This window comes from Cryptomeria japonica, chromosome 4 (assembly GCF_030272615.1).
Source record: "Cryptomeria japonica chromosome 4, Sugi_1.0, whole genome shotgun sequence".
Classification (NCBI taxonomy): Eukaryota; Viridiplantae; Streptophyta; class Pinopsida; order Cupressales; family Cupressaceae; genus Cryptomeria; species Cryptomeria japonica.
In genome coordinates, this window is record NC_081408.1 from 557,725,627 (window position 1) to 557,747,691 (window position 22,065).

General features: G+C 35.4%; 1 protein-coding gene across 1 annotated transcript in view; it reads left to right on the forward strand.

The window, feature by feature from the left end:
• Positions 1-21,843, forward strand: part of LOC131875205 (uncharacterized) — a 38,967-nt gene extending 17,124 nt beyond the window's left edge. Inside the window, exon 2 of the mRNA XM_059219263.1 lies at positions 21,460-21,843. Coding sequence (XP_059075246.1) covers positions 21,460-21,843 — 384 coding nt within the window. The remainder of the gene's footprint in view (positions 1-21,459) is intronic.
• Positions 21,844-22,065: the final 222 nt, after the last annotated feature.

Here is a 22,065-nt window from a genome sequence, read left to right on the forward strand (position 1 = left end):
AGGATAGATAATGTTGAAAACCATGTTGTTGCCAAAGTCTACTAAAAGATTTGATTTATTGAAAGTCCACTGCTACTTGTATCTCATCTGAAACTAACTGATTTGTTAAGACCAGCTTCATTGTCAATCAATACTCGCTTGATTCTATGTTGATGTATGAATCCCTCAATGTGTAGAGGGGCATTATGTGGCTACTGAAAGGATACATCATCACTCTTAGTGAAAGTGAGACATGGTGATGATTTGAGACTTCCAACCATGGCTTGAAATTGATTAGTGTTTAGGTTTGATGGAACTGACACTTCTTGGAGAGCTTGGTCTAAGATAGCTTTGTGTGAGGGTGATAGGCACAACAACTCTAGTATCGAAATGAGTGGGAGTTTTATCTAGTTGATCAACAAGACTATAATGTTTAGGCATGTATGTTGCTTTTGATGGTGCTCCTGGTAATACAAGTTTGCAATGGCGAGTAACAACATTGCATGCAAGATCTTTTCCTTTGATGGTAATGGTAGAAACTTTTCCATTGGCATCATAAATATTATTGACAGTATATGTATATGTTGCACATGTACAGTCTGTCGTGTTATCTTGGTTCTTACCTTGATGGGATGGACCTCCTTTCTCATATGATGGGAGCGGATTCTTGAACATGGTATGATCCCTGTTGGAAGTTTTTGCATTGTGACCATCGACTTCTATATCACCTCGATCAACAAGGTCTTGAACAATGTCCTTTAGTCAATGATAATTATTTGTCTTATGAACCTTTCCTTTGTGAAATTCACAATACTCATTATCCCTCCACCATGGAGGTTTAACTTGAGGCTCATAATCTGATGTTCTAGGCAACGTGATAAGATTGGAAGATAGAAGTTATCGTAATACCACTTCAAGAGGTTCTCCCAAGGATTTATATGTTCGATTGAGTTTGTAGCTAGAGTACCTATTTTTAGGTGTCTCTTGTTGTGTGTTGGAAGGTTGATTACTTTAATAGTTTGGGGGATGACCTTGATTGATATTGCATTGTTACGATTATCTGTTTGTCCCGCAATTTTGACTATGCGTTGGGCGATTTTGATAGTTCTTACGTCTACCACACCATCTTTAACAGTGTTTTTGCTTTTGGACCAAAATTTGGTCTTCACTATTGTAGGCTGGTCATGGACCATCCTTGTTGTCCTTGTAAATTTGGACAAGTACCTTCTTGATAAGAGATTTCTCAATTTTAAGTCCTTCGGCTATGACATCCTTGAAAGAGTTTGAACATGTGATTTCTAAGTAAAATTCCATTTCCTCATTTAAGTTTGAAATAAAAAATTTAATTAATTATTCTTCAGGAATGGGAAAGGAACGTCGATTAGAAAGGTGTCTCTATCTTTGTAAGAATGTTGAGAATAACTCTCCATTATTTTGTTTTGTATTGCATAGATCAGCCATGGAAACATCACGTTCTATGTTATGTGAATGATGAGTGATAATTTTTTTTACTAGGTCCTCAAATGTCCTTATTCCTCCAGGCAAGCGTGAAAACCATTTCATGGCTGATCCACCTAAAATTTGAGGGAAAAGGTGCATTAAATATGTTTCGTCATATGCCACCTCTAAGCATGCAGAGTAAAATTCTCTCACATGGTCCCCTGGATCTCCTTTCCCTTTGTATTTATCAAATTTTGGTGTTTCAAAATTGCATGGGAAAGGAGGCATGATCATGTTCCTATCAAATGAATAGGGACAAATATCTTCGAGAGTGTATTGTTTTTGTGAACTTTATGAATTGACTTGTTGTGTGAGGTCTTGTATTTGTTGTCTCAACATATCCATTCTTGTGGGAGGAGGTGGATGGTTCCTTTGGTGATAGGTGTCATCGTAACTGTGGGTATTTTGATGTCTTATCTCATTGTGGTGACTATTTTGGGCTTGCTCTAGTGTTTCTCGAATTTGTGATAAGTCAAAATTTAAAGGGAATTTTGCACCCTCTCGATCAAGTCTTACGAAATGAGCATCAACATTCCCTCTAAGAATCTCAGCAAAGATTTTGTTAAATTGTGGGTTATGTGTTGCTCGCTCAATTTCCTCTTGTGTGGGAGAATCTAGGCCTTCTCCCCCTAAAAATTTGTCATGATGGAAGGGGTTGTTGAGTTCTTCATCCTCTTCCGATTCTGGGTGCATTTCACTTTGTTTGTGTCTTTGATATTGATCTCTAGTCTCAACCATGTTAAAGTGTGTTTTGAGAATGAGATGAATGAAAAAGTGGATGGGTGATCCCTTCTTATAGCTCCAAGATTTTGTGATGATGATGATGAGTTTGAAGTGTTTGTGGATATTTGATCTCTTACACTAAAGGCTGGGTATCAACAAAGTCCTCTTTAGAATTGCTTGATTGATGTTTTAACAATTGTGAGATGAGGTGTAGCAAGGTTTGTGTTGTCACAATCCCAAGCTACCTAGTAATGAGAGGATGCACTCATGAATTAGTTTTAACCTATCTATGATGCTTAGTAATGTCCCTTAGGATGATTGATCCTAGATGTAGAGACACACTAGAAAGTAATATTGTTGGTATGATAAGCAATATCTGAAAGAACTAAGGACAAGACCTCTTTGTGTTGAGAGTTGAATGGATTTTTGATGTTTGGATTGTGAACTTTGGAATGAATGTGAACCTTGGAATTTCTAATAAGGGACTATGAATTTGATGATTGATTTTGGAAATGATTTTGAATTGAGAAAGATGGAAGAAAATGTAGGAGGATTATGTGAACCTAGAAATCTCTAATAAGTGATTGTGGGTTGTGGAATGTATGATGGAGTAATTCAAAGTCGTCAGTAAAACCGTGACTAAAACCGTGATGTCGATGGATGAAAGTGCGATGTTTCAACAAAATCTTGTGGTCTTGTAAAAGAAGCTTCTTTTCTTTTGGGTTTTCTTTTCACTTTGCTTCTTTTTGTTTTTTAATAAATTGACTTCTTGGCGTGTTTGATAGTAATCCAAACATGAAGCATTGATGGATTTTTCTAGATTGTTTGTTTTGTTTGATTAGATCATTTTTGGGGTGTAACTTGTTTCAAATGTTTGATTTCTTTGACAAGAAAAACACATCAAGCACACAAGCACATATTCTTTCCCTTTCAAAAATGGCACAAAAGGTGTGGGTCTAAATCAACCCATTCATGAACTTTTTGACCCTGATAATGCGTGTATGTTCATAGGCCTAAAGTCGGCCAAAATTTCCAATGGTATGAAACAAGATGAAGACAACTCAAACACTTTTTATCCCTAAGGTAATGGCCTGTTGTATCTCTTCGACTTTGGTACTACATACCTTATGTATCTCATTGTGGTAGGTAAGGATGTGATATACTAAGTCTTGTATGAGCATAACAGAGAGGTGGTCCCTATGATCGGGGAGTCACCACTTTCATCAAGCTACAAGTAGCTTTTTAAAAAGCCTTGTTTCTACTTAAGGAAATATGTATGGTGAGTATCTTGGGAGAAAAACCTTCTATGCTCTTGCACTGAACTTTTCACAAATATCCTCAATCAATAGAATGGGTGGGTTTCTAAAATAAGAGGTGTCTAGTAATATTCGATGTCTTTAGATGTAAGTTCATTATGTAGTGACTCACTTAAGAGCCTAGTAAATCACGGTGGGGCCCATATGTCCTTTCAGTAAATTACATTGTAGGAATAGATACACCTAAGGCTACAACTTTCGCTCTCACCTGATTTATTTAGTGGCTCGGGGGATTTATCGCTCAAGGTCGTTCCAAGGGTGATGTGTCCCTTGGCAGGCCTATCTTAAAAAAAGAAAAATTTCGAGTGTTACTAACACTTTTCTCTTGCACCTAGAACCACGAGAGCCAAGGGAGAGGATACTGTGTGTTAGAATTGGGGCCACTCTTCCAATTTGCACAAGCGTGCCAAACACAAAAGACACTTGTTCTTTTTAACCCATCATCGCAATGTGATCTATTTGCTACTTAGAGATGTTTCTCCAACAACAATGGTGTTCTTTTTAGCCAAGATAGAAAAATGAAGTGTTCTTTTTAGCCAAATTGTTGTCCAAAATAAGACAATGTGAATGTTCATTTTAAACCAAGATAGCAATGTGATTGTTCATTTTAACCCATATTGCGAAATGTTTGACTATCCTAGGATTGATCATTTTTCCCAATTAGAACGTGTTAAAGAAAAATTTGCAAATTTGACACTTTCAACACCTGCAACAATGTGTTAGAAAGACGCTCCTTGATGTTCTGCACAAGATGTAAACACAAAATTAGTTTCCAAAGTCAAAATTAGCTTGAAATAACCAAAAATTTAATTGAACCAACCAATATAATCATACAAACAAAAATCACACTTAAAACTAACAAACAAAATTAAATCTAAATTAACAAACTAATTTAAATCTAATCTAAAAATCAAATTAAAAACTAATTTAAAATCTAAATTAAAGACTAATAACCAAAAAATAAATCTAATTTTAAAAAAAACATAAAAAAACTAATAACAAAGCTATTTTAAAAACTATTTTAACAGCAAAAAAAAAAACTACTTTTTTTTTAAAACTCATCTAAAAAAAACTATTCTTCAAAACAAAGAATACTAAGGTAAAAATATATTTTACTCCTTTAGCCCCCCACGTGGGCTTTGAAATAGGGCATATAAAATGTATGATTTTTCTTAGCCCTTTCCAGCAAAGGCAAGTGAAAATAGTCTTGTATTATTTTTGCATATGTTTTAATGCTTTAAAAAAAATGCAAGTAACAGGTGCTACTTCTCACGAAGATGTCATAGTATGGAATGTGTTGCCTGCTGGATATGCATTAGATGGATTTCGTAAACAGGCTTTGGAACTCACTCTAGTATGAAAATGTAGGAGCCAATGCAATTGACAGGTGCGAAGCCTCAAGAATAAACAAGTCAAATACTAGTCAATATTTAAGGAAATGGGTCACCCAAAAACCAAGAGCCAACTAATTGCAACAAAGCAATTATATACATGGAGAGCTCATAACAACGAAACCATCTTAAACATGGAGATCTCATAAGGTTGCATATTTGATTCACGTCGGGTTCATCATACGTATCATGTCAAAATGGTCAAGCAAGATTTGTAATCAATATAAATCAAAACCATCTTAAAGGCGATATCAAGAAAGTATAAAAAAGCATAAATGAGAAACATGAACATAAATAAATAATTCACTCATGATGCTCCCTACACCATTTTGGTATTCCTTGTCCTCCTCGTCTCCACGAACCGCGTTGCTTTGAGGTTGTCAAATGAAGAGTGGGAGATTGAGTAGGGTTAAGTGTGGAATGCTCTCAACTAGCATAACATAGATGATGGATGTAGATATGATAGATCAAAATGGGCATTATGATTGTGCTATGATAAGTGGATAAAAAGCCACCATCAGGATGCTTAAAAAGTGGATGATTGATTGATGGATAAAGGATCAATTTATAGAGTTTGAGGCTTGGAAATCGATGGTCAATATTGAAGATTGATCAAGGGATAAGGTTGAAAGGGAATGTGGTCCCAGGTTTGAAATCTTAGCCTTGTGACAAGGAGAAGTGGGCGCAAGGGTAAGTGTGCTCACACATGTGTGAGCAAATCTTGGGAAGTCCAAGAGGTGACAAGTGGAAACACTTGTGGAAATGTGTAAGGGATAGTGGAAGAGAGTTTATGACACATAGGCCAAAAGAGGAAAGAGTAGGGTGGCTCTATGGGGAAGAGCATCCTTACACGTGTGAGAAACCCTTTGTCAAAAGTGATGTGGACATGTTAAGTGACTTGTGAGTCACATGTGGGTTTGGGTAGATGTGTACTATTTTTAATTTGAATAAATACTAACATTGGTTAGGCTTTGGATTAATTAGGATAATGAGGGGATTGGATGATAGGTTTGTAGGAATCACTAAATTAGCCTAATTAATCATGGATTAATTTAGCTGATTAGGATTAGAGATAAAAATGGAATATTCCATAAAGGTGAGTTTGATTTATTGAAATAAATCAATATTTGGAAGAAATGGAAAGGGGATATTAATAAAATATAATTTAATTAATTTAAAGGTAGTGGTAGACTAATAGGATTAATTAAATTAACCATGCAATAAAGACATAATTAATTAAATATTAATTTAGTCAATTTTATGTGTCTACATTAGCATATTGGAAGGATATCATAAACAAATTTGATATGAGGACTATAGCCTGGAAAAATAAGTGGCTTTCTTAGGCGAGAAGGATTCTAATGATCAAACCAGTTATTTCAGTGTTGCCAAGCTATACAATGTCATGTTTTAAATTGCCAAAAAGAGTCATTACCTCTCTAGAAAGCTTCATGAAAAAATTCCACAAGGAGATAAAGAAGTTAAGTGAATCCCCTTGATCAATTAGGAAACAACATGTCAACCTAAAGATGATGGTGGTGCGGGGTTGAGACATATAAAGCTTCAAAACTTGGCCCTTGGGGTGAAGTTAACATTGGAAGTCTTCAAAGAAATTGAGAAGCCTTGGTGCAAAATTATAAGGAGAAAATATTTGGACAACGAAGATCCTTGCATAATTTTAACTTTGGCCAATTTTTCTAGTGGCTTGGTTGTATGGAAATTCATATGGGATAGCAAATTTGTAATCACCAATCACCTATCCTAGAAGATAGGCAAAGGTAAGAAGGCTAAATTTTGCTATGACTCCTAGACGATGAAAATACAATTATTAATGCATTCAAAGATAGGGAATGGGTTGATGAAGCTGCAAGGAATAATGAAGAATGTGTTATAGACTATATAAAGGTAGATGAGGATGATGGACGTGAGATCAAATGAAAACCAATCTCAACGTTGAACATTAATGTAACTGATTCTCTACTTCCATAATATTATCTTCTCAGTTGGGAGCTTCATCTCCAAAGCATTTACACCCTTAGGTAGGGCCAGAAATAATGACCATCAAATGTAGAAACAATAGTCTTCTTTTCTACTTGATTTGATGGTCAGGATGAAGAATCTAAAGTCCTTTTCTTGGACTTCACAAAAGCACTATTATACTAAACCATGCATGCATCCAACTTATACAAGGTGCCAATCTAAGCACCCTTAGAAAATATCATAGAGCCTCTTGTCATCTTACATCCACTACTTGATAAAACAAATTGCACGTGCACATCATTCAACTAGTAAACTAAAAGTAGGTGGATTGTGCCAAACTAGGCATATACAGGAAATCGTCAATCCACTTCACTTTCATCAAACAATCAAATCTTAACTATTCCATGACCAACAATCTTCATTTGAGATTCATCACCTAGATACACATTCTCATCATCAAACTCTTCATACTTTGAAAAGCAACCTCTATGAGAGGCCATATGGAAAGAGGCATGTGAATCTATCAAGCACACATCTTCTGATGCATGTGTTGCTAAGGCTATGACAAAAGCATCTACTTCATCATGAGAGGATTTATCAAAGTTTAAATCGGATAAATCATTTTTACTTTCTTTTTCTTCTTCTCCTTGCACTCTTTTTGAACATGACAAGATTTTCCACAGTTCCAACATTTTTCCTTATAATTTTTACTAGGAAATTTAAATCCCTCCAGAGACTTGGATTTACCCTTCTTGTCCTTCTTCTTTCCTTTCTCTATTATTCTACCATGAGCAACCAGGGCCTCCTTATCCATCTCAAAAGATTTCCTTTGCATCTCTTTAGATAACAGTGAAGAAATCATATTGTCCATCTTGAAAGTGGTTGTTGTGATTTCAATGGCCATCACAAGATGATCCCACAAGTCTTAAAAATAACATAACAAAAGTATACATTTCTCTTGATCATCAATCTTGACACTGATAGAGGGCAATTGAGAGACTAGCATTTTGAACACATTCATGTGATTTGCAATAGATCCTCCTTCCTCCATCCTTGGAGAATACATCTTCTTTCTCAAAAATAACTTATTTTTAAAGGATTTCCCCTAATAAATATCACTTTCCCTTCTTCCAAAGCTCAACTATAGTCTTCTCTTCATGGACATTTAGGAGCACTAAATCATCCAAACAAAGTCTTATCAAACCCTTGTCTTTCTAATTTATTGTATCTCACACATACTATGTTGTAGTTTGGGGTTTTGTTGAAGAAATTGAAACCCATCAATTTTTTATCCACGATTATGTCCTCCATTTTGAGTTTCCACAACTCAAAATTATCGCCATTAAAATTGTCCATCTCTATTCTTGTGGACTCTCTTTCCATATCAAATTTGCAACAAGGCTATGAAATCATCATCTACAAAACTCCCATTGAAACTAGATCTACACCAAAAAAACCATTGACCCAACAACAAGAACAAATCTAGTCAGGCTTTGATACCAATTGAAAGGAAGCCAAGTGCAGAAAAATGCTTCCAAATGCTAAATCTAACAGGAGAGATGATGCAAAAGAAAATATTACAAACCTTTAATTGCTACAAATTAGATAAACATGTTCAAAATTAGATTTAAACAAATAAATTCACAACACTAGATATATGTGGGAAAACTCTCGAGAAAAAAACCACACTCCAAAAGCTAGGCTCAATTATATTATTAGCAACACCAACAGTTACAATGTAATACTTAGAGCCAATTCTCTTTAAGATTAAATACAATAGAAAATATTCGACACACAAAAGCTTCTTAGAAGATATCCAACCTATCATATAAAATGTTGAATATCCAGGACAACTAAGAGGGGGGGGGGGGGGGGGGGGCGAGGGATTAGTTGTCAATTAAAAGATTTTACTTATTCCACAAAAACATATCCGATAAACTAATTCCTGATTACTTAACCATAAACAAATATAAGCATGAGAGAGCACACACATGAAACACCAAATTCGACGTGGAAAACCCAAGAAAGGAAAAACCACAAAGAATGTTAATTCTCAAGCATTAAACACCTATTAGGGTAACATCGGTTAAGGTGATTTTTACAAAGGGTGGCTCACTGCCAAAATACTCATTGTAGGTGGGCTCACTATCCGACTAAAATCGCCAAAAAAGGACTCACTACCCAGAAGAAGAAGGAAAAAGAAAGAATCCAACACTGAAGCACAACTACCACTAAGCTCCAATGTCGAAAGAAACCTTTGGCTCACTGCCTCTGGTACCAAACAACATCAACGCATTACCACACTTCTCAACCACAATCACACACAACCTCGCACAAAATCATATCAATAGGAGATATATCTTCTTTTTCAATCCACTTTCTTCTATATATTCTTCATTACGGTCATCATTTCTTTATACTAATATTTAAAATAGAAGTTTCCTAAGTCGGCCAAAGAAATTTCTGAAACCCAATTTGAAATAGTTTTACACTAAGCATGCTTGTGGTGGAAAGGAAGGAGAAGTGGACCACACCACAATGCACTACATCAATAAAAAATAACATGTTATCCATACACCACAATCCCCAAAGTAAAAATAGAACATTCAAGGTCAAATGAACCCAAAAGGATCATATATGCAACCATGACTTCGGAGCACATAATCACGTCCTGAATCAAGACATTAAATATAAAGACATGAACAACATAAATACAAGGTATCATCATCAAAACCAGAATTGCAGAGAAATGTGGATTATTGCAAACACTTTCAAATATCATCATCACTAAGTACCAACTTTCGGAGCACCAAATCATAAGAATGACATCCCAAGGCAACATCCAAAAACATACCAAAGATTCATAACTACAACTGCAGCATATAAAAAATGTGAAGCACAAACCAGTCACTGAATCACCAACAAGGAATTGGTATGTTGACATCAATGACAACCATGCTGACACAGAATCAAATTCACATTTACAACAATCTCCTCCTTTGTCATTGATGACAACATTCATCAACAACAAACACACACTCAGAATCATAACTCCTTTATCTATACATCTCTCCCCCAAACATCTCCAATCTCTCCCCCTTTGACATCAAGGACAAAGGCGGGCAACAACTCAACACGTGTAACTATCTTCAGATTCCACATAGCTCCCCCTAAGAGGAATACCCAATCATTATTCTAGACTAAAATATATACATGAAGTTCCCTATACTAATGCACTTGGTTCAAACTAGGAAGGGGTGATACCCCCTACTTCGGCTAGAGATACTAAAAAGTATCTTTGCACAATGCCTTTGTAAATATATCTACAACCTGCTCTTTTGTAGGTACATACTCAAGTTTTGCTTTATTTTCTAAAAATTTCTCTCTTAAGAAGTGAAATTGAATAGAGATATGATTTGTTCTGGAATGCAGTACCGGATTCATAGAGATATTTATCACACTTGTATTATCACACATGATTGAGATTGGTTCATCAAACATCACACCAATATCCTTCAATGTTTGTTTCATCCAAAGTATCCGAGTGAGGCATGATGCAACTACAATGTGTGTGCAACAAATATGTGACAATCAATCAACAACAATGTAATTGACACACCAATGAAACATTATGTATAGGAAGATTTAATTGATAAGGAAATTAAATAAAACAATCCTTCAAAAGAGTTCCATTATTTCTCTATCTCTAAGGATTCTTCAAGTTATGGTTTTTCTCTCAGATCATTAAGCACTTAACTTTGAAAATGACAACCAGAGAATGAGTCCTATGATAATGATTTATATGCTATGCAATTAAGATTTATGAGATATAACAATTATTGCTATGATCAATTGATCCATGATGATGAAAATGCCAAGTTATTGATAATAAAAATGCTATACTAATATGAGTAATTGATAATGATAATGATATTATGATCTAAAATGTTTCTTAAATGCTTGTGTGATAGAGACAAAATCTAGATCTTGAGATTTGGGACTCCTGACAATGAAATAATGAATCCTATTTATAGAGGGTATAGACAAATGGAGGGTTGGGATTGAGTTTATTGAGGAAGGGATAGGATTGCTTGAGGAAGGGGTGATGCTCAATCCATGTGCTTCCCTTCAAACCAATCACATGTTGACAAGTGTCAACATGGGAAGTCTTGAGAGGAGAGGGACAAAGTATTAAATTCCTGAAGAGACATGATGATTACCATGGATGGTTGGGTTAAGGTTAGGTTAATGGATAAATCTTTTATCCAAGGGGTAAAATAATGCAAGGGTTAAATGGTTAAATTGGTAAAAGCATTAAATGCTTGAAGAGACTTGAGGGTTACATGGATGGTTGGTTTAAGGGATATAAGTCTCTAACCAAAGGTTAAAGGTGGGTTAGTTTGTTGGAAGAGAAAAAGGGTTTTAATGCTTTGTAAGAGCCTTAAATGTTTTGAGAGACTTTGAGGGTTAACTTGTGGAAGGAAAAGGCTTTTAATGTTTTGTAAGAGACTTAAATGTTTTGAGAAGTGAGTCTTCTCTAATCCCTTAGTTTAGGAATTGCAAACACTTAGAGGAGGATTAGGCTAATAATAGGGGTTTATTCATGATTAGGAGAAGGATTAGTGTGCGACTTGTATTTTCTAGAAAGTGCAAGTGGGTGAGGGATTTAAATAAATATTTATTTATTTAAATGCGAGGGATGGAATTTAATTAAACAAATATGATTTATTTATTTAATTAATGGTATTAATTTTAATTAAGTAAATTAAATTAAATAAATTGGATAATTTATTTAATTAATAGAAGAAGAGGGTTGGGGTGAATTAATTAAATATTAATTTAATTAATAGTTGAAAAAGGAGAAAGGATTAATTAAATGTGAATTTAATTAATAGTTGGATGAATGATAATTAAATAAATATAAAATTCATTTAATCAAGTGGACAGAAATAAGTGTCTACACAATGTATTCAACTTCTGTGGTTGAAAAAGACAAAGAGTTTTTCTTTTTACTTAGCCATGCAACTAACCGAGAGCCAAGGAAAAATGCTCCTCCATTGGTACTCTTTCTGTCACCAACACTTCCTACCCAATCTGCTTCAGTATAAGCTTTTAGAGTAAATTTTGATCCTCTGGGATACCACATTCCAAAATCTTCTATACATTTTAGATATCTGAAAATTCTCTTTACTGCAACAACATTTGACTCTTTCGGATCTTTCTGAAATCTAGTTGCACGACAAATAACATACATGATATCTGGTCTAGTAGCAGTCAGGTATAACAATCCTCCACTTATTGATCTATACTTGCTTGCATCAGTCTTAGGAGATTTATCATCATTAGTCAACTTGCATCTTGTTGTCATATGAATACATACCGGTTTGGAATTCTCCAATCAAAACTCTTTCAACAACTCTCTAACATACTTTGACTAAGAAATAAAAATACCTTTATTGTTTTGATTCACTTGTAACCCATGAAAAAAATTCGACTCACCAATCATGGACATTTTAAATTCCTTTTGCATTCACTAGCAAACTTCTTACACATGCCATCATTTCCTCCAAATATTATGCCATCCACATATACAACAATAACTAGGATCTTATTTGATTTAACTTTGTAATAAAGATTGATGTTGGTAGACCCTTTCTAGAAACCTTAAATCAATAAATACTTGTCTAGCCTTCCATACCAAGCTCTAGCAACTTGCTTTAACCCATGTAGTGCCTTCTTTAATCTATAAACAATATTTGGATCATCTGACAACTTAAATCCTACCAATTGCTCAATGTAAACATCTTCTTTTAGTTCCCCATTCAAAAATGCCAACTTCACATCCATTTGATAAAATTTGAAAGCTTTACATGCTCCAAAAGCCAAGAACATCTTTATAGCTTCCATTTTGGTGACAGGAGCATAAGTCTCTTCAAAATCAATGCCTTCAACTTGTGTGTAACCTTTGCATACCAATCTTGCATTATTTTTTACAACATGCCCATCTTCATCCAACTTATTTCGGAACACCCACTTTGTTCCAATGACATTCTTATCTACCAATCTAGGGACTAGTTCCCAAGTCTAATTTCTCTCAATCTGATGTAACTCTTCCTTCATAGTCTTCATCCAATTTTGATCTTTACAAGCTTCTTCAATTGTCTTAGGTTCAACTTCAGAAAGTAAATACAAAAGAACGTGTTCTTCAGTAGCTTTACTTCTTGTAATAACACCTATGTTCTTGTCTCCTATAATCTGGTTCTCAGAGTGATTCTTTTGTGCGTACCTCAGAGTTTTTGATACAATTTCTAGAGAAACCTAAGTTTCTTTCTGTTTACCTTCTTCTCTACTTGTGGACTCATCAGATTCATATCTTGCATATATACCAGAGTCTTTAGAAAAAATTTCGTCAACCTTCACATTTGCACTTTTAACAATTATATTCAATGTCCAGTTGTAACACTGGTAAGCCTTTCTCTTTGTAGAATATGCTAAGAATATGCCTTCATCTTCTCTGCTATCAAACTTTCCAAGATTTCCTTTATCTCTTTGAATGTAGCATTTACTTCCTAAAACTTTGAAATACTTTACTGATGAAATCCTTCCATGCCATAACTCATATGATGTCTTCCCATATTTCTTCTGAAATATAACTCTATTGAGAGTGTATACTACAGTATGTATTGCTTCTTTCCAGTAAACTTTCGGTATGTTTTCTTCTTTGATCATAGTTTTTGATGCCTCTTGTATAGTCATATTCATTCTTTCCACTACACCATTTTGCTAAGGTATTCTAGGGACAAACAAATGTCTCCTAATTCCATATTTCTCACAAAAAGTGTCAAATTAATTAGAAACAAACTCTCATCCTTTGTCAAATCTTAAGCATTTGATTCTTCTATCAACTTCATTTTCAACTCTAGCTTTGAATATCTTAAACATTTCTAATGCCTTTGACTTTTCTCTTAAAAATGTAACCCAAGTCATTCTATAATGATCATCAATTAAGAGCATGAAATACCTCACACCTTATAAACTCCTTGTTTTGTTCAGACTGCATAAGTTTGTGTGCACCAAATCTAACAGTCTGGTAGAAGATTGTTTCTTTCCTTTGAATGTTCCCTTTGTTTGTTTTCCCACTTGACATTCTTTGCAAACATTGTTATCCGGTTTAGTAAGTCTATATAAATCTCTCACAACTTGTTAAACTAATCATCACCAAATTGTTAAAGTTGATGTGACACATCCTCTGATGCCATAGCCAACTTTCATTGATCTAAGATGACATTTCCCTATAGTAGCCTCCAATTGATGAATGTTTCCACTTGTTTTTTTCAGTAGCAATAACAGTTTTGGATCTCTTCTGGATCTCACAACCACCAGCCTAAAAAACAACATTGTAACCATTCTTGCACATTTGTTTGACACTTAAGAGATTATGATGTAATCCTTTCACATAGTATACATTGCCAATGATATTTTCCATCAAAAATAATAGAACCTATTCCAACAATCTATGTAGAGATTATGATGTAATCCTTTCACATAGTATACATTGTCAATGATGTTTTCCATAAAAAATAATAGAATCTATTCCAACAATCTATGTAGTATGATCATCTCCAAATCTAATAGAACCACACAGGGCGGCTTCACTTAGTGAGCTTGGGTTATATCACATGCATTCATGGCATACTCAAGAATCCCCCTATTTTCAAAAAATATTTCCCTAAACTCCTTTCTTCTCAACCCCTCCCAATACATAGCTCTAATTAAACCCCCCCTATTTTCACTAGATATTGTATGTATCAATTTTTTCTTTTAACATTTTCCATACCCTTTATATTTCTATCTTATGTTATGATAAAGATTTGGCTAGGTTTTAAGCAAAAAATTAGATTTGGTAGAATGTGTCGACACCTAAAAATATCTCATCGATCTTGCACTAATTATTCTGATGAATAATGATGAACAACAAATACCCTAATTGGTACTAAGAGGGGGGGGTGAATCAGTACATACAAAAACTTCTCCACAACTTATCAAATTAAAACAATGCTAACTGGTTGTCTTCATTACTGAACTTACCGGTTAAACACAGTAAGACTTCAGACAACTTAAACTGGTAAAACTGAATACTTCAAATATCATTCAACACTTGATAACTACTTCACCCATATACATATGCATGTGGTGTATCAGTAATACCATAACCATTAGCTCTGCATGCATAATCACTTAAACAAAGAATACTCAATCATCACATGAAAAATGCACAACTCATGACACAGAGATTTTTCACGTGGAAACCCAAATGGGAAAAACCACGGTGGGGATGAATACCCACAAGCTTGTTTTGAACTCTTTTGAAGCTCGCTATGTTACGAGCCTAGTCCAGTTAAAGACTTTACAATAAGGTTCTGCTAGAACTGGTCATGTTAAAGATCACCCGGTTAAGGGATGGCTATATACCCTGTTAAAGGTTACCTTGCTAGAGGATTTGAAGAACTCAATGAACTTGAGTCACTTGGTTAGAGGATTTACAATAAGCCTATTAAAGCTACCTGACAAATGGATTTTCCTTCTGTTGAAATGGTTAGAAGACAATAGGTAAAACTTTGATTTGATAACAACACTACATGCTAAGGCAGATCCTCTTTAGTTCCTCTACTCCGTAATCACACACTACATTTTTCCACTCACTGTTCTGACAAGTATCTCATCACTCAGATACACACAACATTTGCCAACAACAAAAATATCAAAACTCATCAACCTTATAGACAAGAATTAGGCCAGTAACATAAACCCTAAACCCTAAGTATTTTAGGTTTACAATTACAAGCGGTCCAATCTTGACCGTCCAAACACTTTGCATAGAATGAAACAATCTTAAATAGATCACAAGTCACTCTGCATCATCTGATCTCCACCACATCTGGAAAATGGTAACCCATCAGGCACTCTTCATACACCGCTTAGAAAATTGCACATTCCCAAGGTAGGCATTCAATGCATTCAATCTCCAAGCACCAAGTCCTCAAGGAAATCCTTCACGTGCACACAGCTGATGTGGCATCCTGATCCTTATTCTTAACGTTCACAAAACACAATCGGTTGCACCGCACAGATCATACAGGAAACCCTAAAACTGAACAGAGACTACCAACCGATAGTAGCACTTAGTGAACCCCGACACTGGTCCACTCCATCCCGGTTGACCAAAACCACTTCCAATCTTCATACCGATGAATACCGGTGTATCTTCTTGAGCACATATTGACATCAATGACAACATACTTTGTCACCGCTTCATCATATGCCAACAATCTACCCCTTTGGCATTGATGGCAATACTCAGTGTATCATTGCTTAGTATTTGTACCATGCTCAATAGCATATACCGGTTGTCATATACTGGTTCAAAGATCACAACCACCACCATCTGGACTGGTCAGTGTCTACTCTGTCATATATCTTCATCATTAGATATCTTCTCCCCCTTTGACAACAATTCCAAAGTGGAGGCACAAGCTTGCATACTCCACTATGCTACTCCCCCTATGGAGTAGCATCCTTCAACACATCAACCTTGTAAGATTTGTCACTGTGGTACCTGACTGATGTGGAGCACACAATTTTAGTTTACTTCATGAAGGGGCAGAACCCCTAATTCACCTCTCAAATAGGTAAATGTAGTCTTCGGTAAGGGCTTAGTGAATATGTTTGCTAGCTGCTCCTTACTGGAAACATGTTCTAATACAAACTCTTTGTTTTGAACCTTCTCTCTCAAGAAATGATACTTGAGCTCAATGTGCTTAGTTCTAGCATGCAATACCGGATTTTTGGAAATACCGATTGCACTAGTATTATCACAGAAAATACTCACCGATTCAGATATAGGCACTTTGAAGCCATTCATTACATGCTTCATCTAGATTGCCTGAGTGTAGTTGATAAATGCTGCCACATATTTTGCTTCACCTGTAGACTGAGAAATATAGCTTTTCTTCTTGCTTGTTCAGGAGACTAGTCTTCCACCAAGGAAGAATGCTCCATCGGTTGTGCTCTTCCAGTCGTCCACATTACCTGCCCAATCTGCATCGGTAAACACTTTGAGATTAAAATCAAAGAAATCAAATATCCTCTCATCTTCACTCTCTAGAAACTATAGTTGAATATTTCAAAGGTAGGAATAGTCTTTTTATGTGTCATTAGATCCCCTCGTGTAGTTAGTCTCACTTTCTAGGAACCAAACCTCTAATACCAATTATTGAATATCTCAGACAACTAAGAGGGTGGGGTAAATCAGTTGTCAATTAAAACCTTACTTATTCCAAAGAAACAAACCCAGTAAACTAATTATTGATGACTTAACCATAAACATATATAAGCATGAGAGAGCACACACATGAAACATACACATGAAACACCAAATTTGATGTGGAAAACCCAAGAAGAGAAAAACCACGGAGAATGCTAATTCTCAAGTATAAAACACATGTTAGGGTGACACCAGTTAAGGTGATTTTTATAAAGGGTGGCTCACTGCCAGAGTTCTTACTGCAGGTGGGCTCACTGCCTGGCTAAAACCACTAGGAAAGGGCTCATTGCCCAGAAGAAGAAGGAAAAAGAAAGAATCTACCACTAAAGCACAACTGCCAATAAGCTACAATGTCGAACGAAACCTTTTTCTCACTACCTCCAGTACCAAATAGCATCAATGCATTACCACAATCACACACAACCTCACACAAATTGCATCAATAGGAAATAGATCTTTCTTTTCAATCTACTTGCTTCTAAATATTATTCATTATGATCATCCTTTATTTATTCTAATCTCTAAAATGGAACTTTCCCAAGTTGGCCAAACAAATTTTTGGAGCCCAATTTGAAATAGGTCTACACTAAACATTCCCACAATAGAAATGAATGAAGTGGACCACACCACAATGCACTACATCGATTAAAAACAACACGTTATCCATACGCCATAATCACTGAAGTAGAAATAGAACATTCAAGGTCAACCAGATTCAGAATGATCATATCCACAACCATGACTCTGGAGCATATCATCACGTATGAATGAAGACAAAAAATATAAAGACATGAACAACATAAATCCAAGATACAATCATCAAAACTAGAAATGCGGAGAAATACAAAGAGCTGAAAACACTATCAAATATCATCATCATTGAGTACACTTCTAGATCACAACTTCCAGAGCACCAAATCATAAGCATGACATCCCAAGGCAATATCCAACAACATACCAAATCTTTGTGACTACAACTACAACATATCAAAATTGTAGAGCACAAACAATCACTAAAACACCAATAGAGAATCAATAAATTGACATCAATGACAACCATACTAGCATGCCTTCAACTTCATATTTACAACATAAAATACACTAAGAAGCCGCATATTTATAAAGCTCCAAATAGGCAAAAAGTGTTCATGGTTTCCAAAACCTATTCCAATTTCAAAGAGGTATGTGGTGTCATAAAAAAAACTAGCTAAACCCATGGCACATTGCACATAGCAACTTCCAAAGCAACAAAGCATAACTCATCCATAATGGTCACCTTGCCATATGCAACACCAACCTCACACAACTTGTCAAAAGTGAGCTCCACCATTAATACCAATAATGGCTCTCCATGACTCTTCTACTAAACTAGTAACCATTATAGTTCCAACATAGCAACCTATGACACTAGTCCCTTCTTTTTAAGACTTCCAAAGTGAGTGTAATAAAATTAATTAATTAATTAATCATGTTTGAACTCTAATGTTGAGACACCTTAATCCCAACATAATGCACAAACATATTGATAAGCATTTGTATTATCATGATATACCAAACAAAAATAAAGTCCAATTCAACTTCTACATTGGGGAGCAGTCCTGAAATGAGCACTAGTCCTTGAAAGTACCATATTTCCAACTTGAAACATAAAATGCATACACAGAACAATTTAGTTATCTTTAAAGTCTCCACCATATCAAATCAATTTCAATCCCTCAAAACTTCCTATTCAAAAAGGATAAAAGGTTGTACTCATGAAAACTATATTGATGTTAGAGAGATCAAATAGTAGAAAAAATGATGAAAAAATAGACATAATCAAATCCACAAAAGCAACAAGTAACATTCCATGGTTCTCAAACATAAATTTTTGGCAAAGATTAAACAACTATCAAGTTGTTTGTTCAGGTTGTTTACTTAAATCAGCCTAAATCCTCTACCTTACTCAATGCATATCATGATTCAACAACATAAGTGCATAAAAAAAACCTTAATTGAACACACAAATATTAAAAAACATAAAATATCCTCTTCTTCAATACACATTATAACAAAAACTATCTTCAACACCAAGATGGAAAGATCTTAAAATCTCTGCTATTTATAATACCTTTTATAATTCTCACATAAACTATAATTCAAAGAACATAAAACTTTAGTAGAGCTTAAACAACATTCTAAGTTATTTTTTATATGCTCCAGATAATAGTTAATGTGGAGGTTGTTTACTTTCAACCTAAATCCTATGCCTTACTCAATACACACCATGATTCAACAAGAAAAACAAATCCAAATGAAAAACCCTTCAAATCTCACAGTAATCACTAACCTTTAATCATGTTGAATTAAAATAAATTATTGTCATGTGTTGAGCTACTCAAGAGAAGTTAATAATACAAATATTTTAGTTAGAACATCAAATTAAATAATAATGCCTAAAGTAAAGGCCATTAATAATAGCATATCATTATTAAGGTAATGAGTAGCATAGACAAGATAATCCTAAGAGGAAATAGTTTTTTGAAAATCCATTAAAGATGGTATCTTGTAAATCCATTCACATTAAAATGGATAAGACATGAGTGACTTGTTAGGCAAAGGGCCCATAAAGTTCTTTTGGCAACTAAACTTAACATAAATATTAAGAATTAAACATGCAAGTATTTCCACATTAATCTTTTTAGGAAAATATTGTTGAAATTATTCTATACAAATTTTAGTAGCATCTTGTTATGCCCCGCATACCTAACCCCATCAGTTTCCTTGTCTTGAAAATATGGGTCCCCTCTCTTTTGCTTTTTGTAGTTTTGTTTTCCTTAGTTTTTGCCTTAACACCTCGGAACCCCGGAGTCCCAAGGTGTTCTTTGCTTTGTTTTAAGTCCTACCCCGGAACCTCGAAGTTTCGAGGTAGGCTCTTTGTTTTATGTCTTTGGTCTAGACCCTGGAATCCCGAGGTCTTCCCTTGTTCTTTTTTGTTGAAGCCTTGGAATCCTGAAACTCCGAGTTCTTCATTTTTTGTTTCATGTTTGTTTGTGAACTTTGGAATTTCGGGTCCCCGGAATCCCGAAGTTGTTTTGTGTTTTCACCTCAGAACCCTGGAGTCCCGAGGTGCCCTACTTGTTGTTGAAACATACCCCGAAACCCCGAAGTTTAGAGGTGTGTGTGTGTGTTTTGTTGTTTGTCACCTTGAAAGTCTGAAACCCTGGACTCCCAAGGTTGTGTTTAAGGTAATCATACAGACGGACTATCGGGGGTATAAATATGGAGAATGAACTTTTCTAAGCTCATTTGTACATTCAAGCTTTCTAGTTTTCCAGCTCTGACCTCTCGACTTCGTGCCTTCATGTTGTCAAGATTCGTGCATTTTCTCCCATTAGGTTGGTGGATTTCTTCAATCTCATGCTTTCTTGTTTAGATTTTATAGTTTTCTAGTGTAGATTTTCTTTGGCTTTTTCTTTTTCTTTTTTTTTGTTTCTCGTTTTACGTGTTGTTATTTTTGTGTGCCCTAGGTTCAAGATTTTGGTTCCTCATAATCTTGAAGTCTTGTGTTTTGCCCGTCACAACCTCGAAACCTGGGAGACCCGACATTCCGAGGTTGTTCCCCTTTGGCCATATCCTTACCTCGAAACCCCATAGTTTTGGGCTCTACTATTTTATCTCACCCCAGAACCTTGGAATCCTAGAGTTCCAGACCATCCTTTTGGGCTTTCAAATATCCTACCCTGGAACCCTGGAGTTCTGAGCCATTTGGTTTTATCTCACCCCGGAACCCCGAAGTTCTGGGCTTGGTTGTTTTGGCTTATCCTTACCTCAGAACCCCAGGACCCCAGAGTTCCAAATTTAATTGTTTTTGAAGGAATTTCCCACCTCAGAACCTCAGAGTCCCAAAATGGATGATAAAATTGTTATTTTGACTATGTGATAAGCTATTTTTTTGTTCTTTCTTGCAGATTAGAGCAATTAAATGGACCCAACCTCCAGCAAGAAACTTAAGGAATTTGAAAATCTATCATCAACCATGAAGTACCACTACCAAGGTAAGACTTATGCTTCCAAATTGGAAGACTGGATCAAATGGGTGACTGATACCAAAGTAGGGCATATTGAACTTGAAGATATTAGAACTTAGTTAGACAGGCCAAGGTTGGATGCTCCTTATAGGAGGATCAAGAGGTTGAGGCTAGTGGAGGCAACCATCTTTGTGCAATCTGCTCAAGCCCCTGAATCTATTATTATTATTGCACAGTTCTATAATGCAAACACCAAGAAGTGCATAGATGATAAAGGCAGAACAGTAATAGATTTGTCAGTAGATATGCTAGGCTTTGTATTTGGTATTCCTTCAAGGGATGAAGTATTGTTGACTATTGAGGAGGAAGTTGCAAACATATGGGATAAGGATATTGCTTCCTATAAAAGATACATGAATGAAAATTTGCTCGAAGAAGAGAGGAAGACAGGGTTGAAGGCTAGTGACATTCTAAGGGCTGATTTTAAAGAGCCGCAGCGGGACCTAATAATCATGTTGAGCAAGGTCTTTGGTATTCTAGATTGTCAACATTTTCAAAATGGAACAAAGAGAATATCCCTGAAAAAAGGAACAAAGGGTGAACATGAAGAACACCACTGAAGCATGAAGCTGCAAACACTATCGAAGAATAATTTTAGATCTGTAGAACCCCCACTGAAATAGAAGATGATGAGGTAGAGAAGATTGTAATCTACATGAGTGCCCTCAAATAACACTCCTCGAATCAGATGGCAAACAAAGGCAAACAATTGAACTCGAAGATACAAATGGCAAAAACACCAAAGTCTTAAGAGTTGATCAATCGAAGATGGAAGGTTGCCT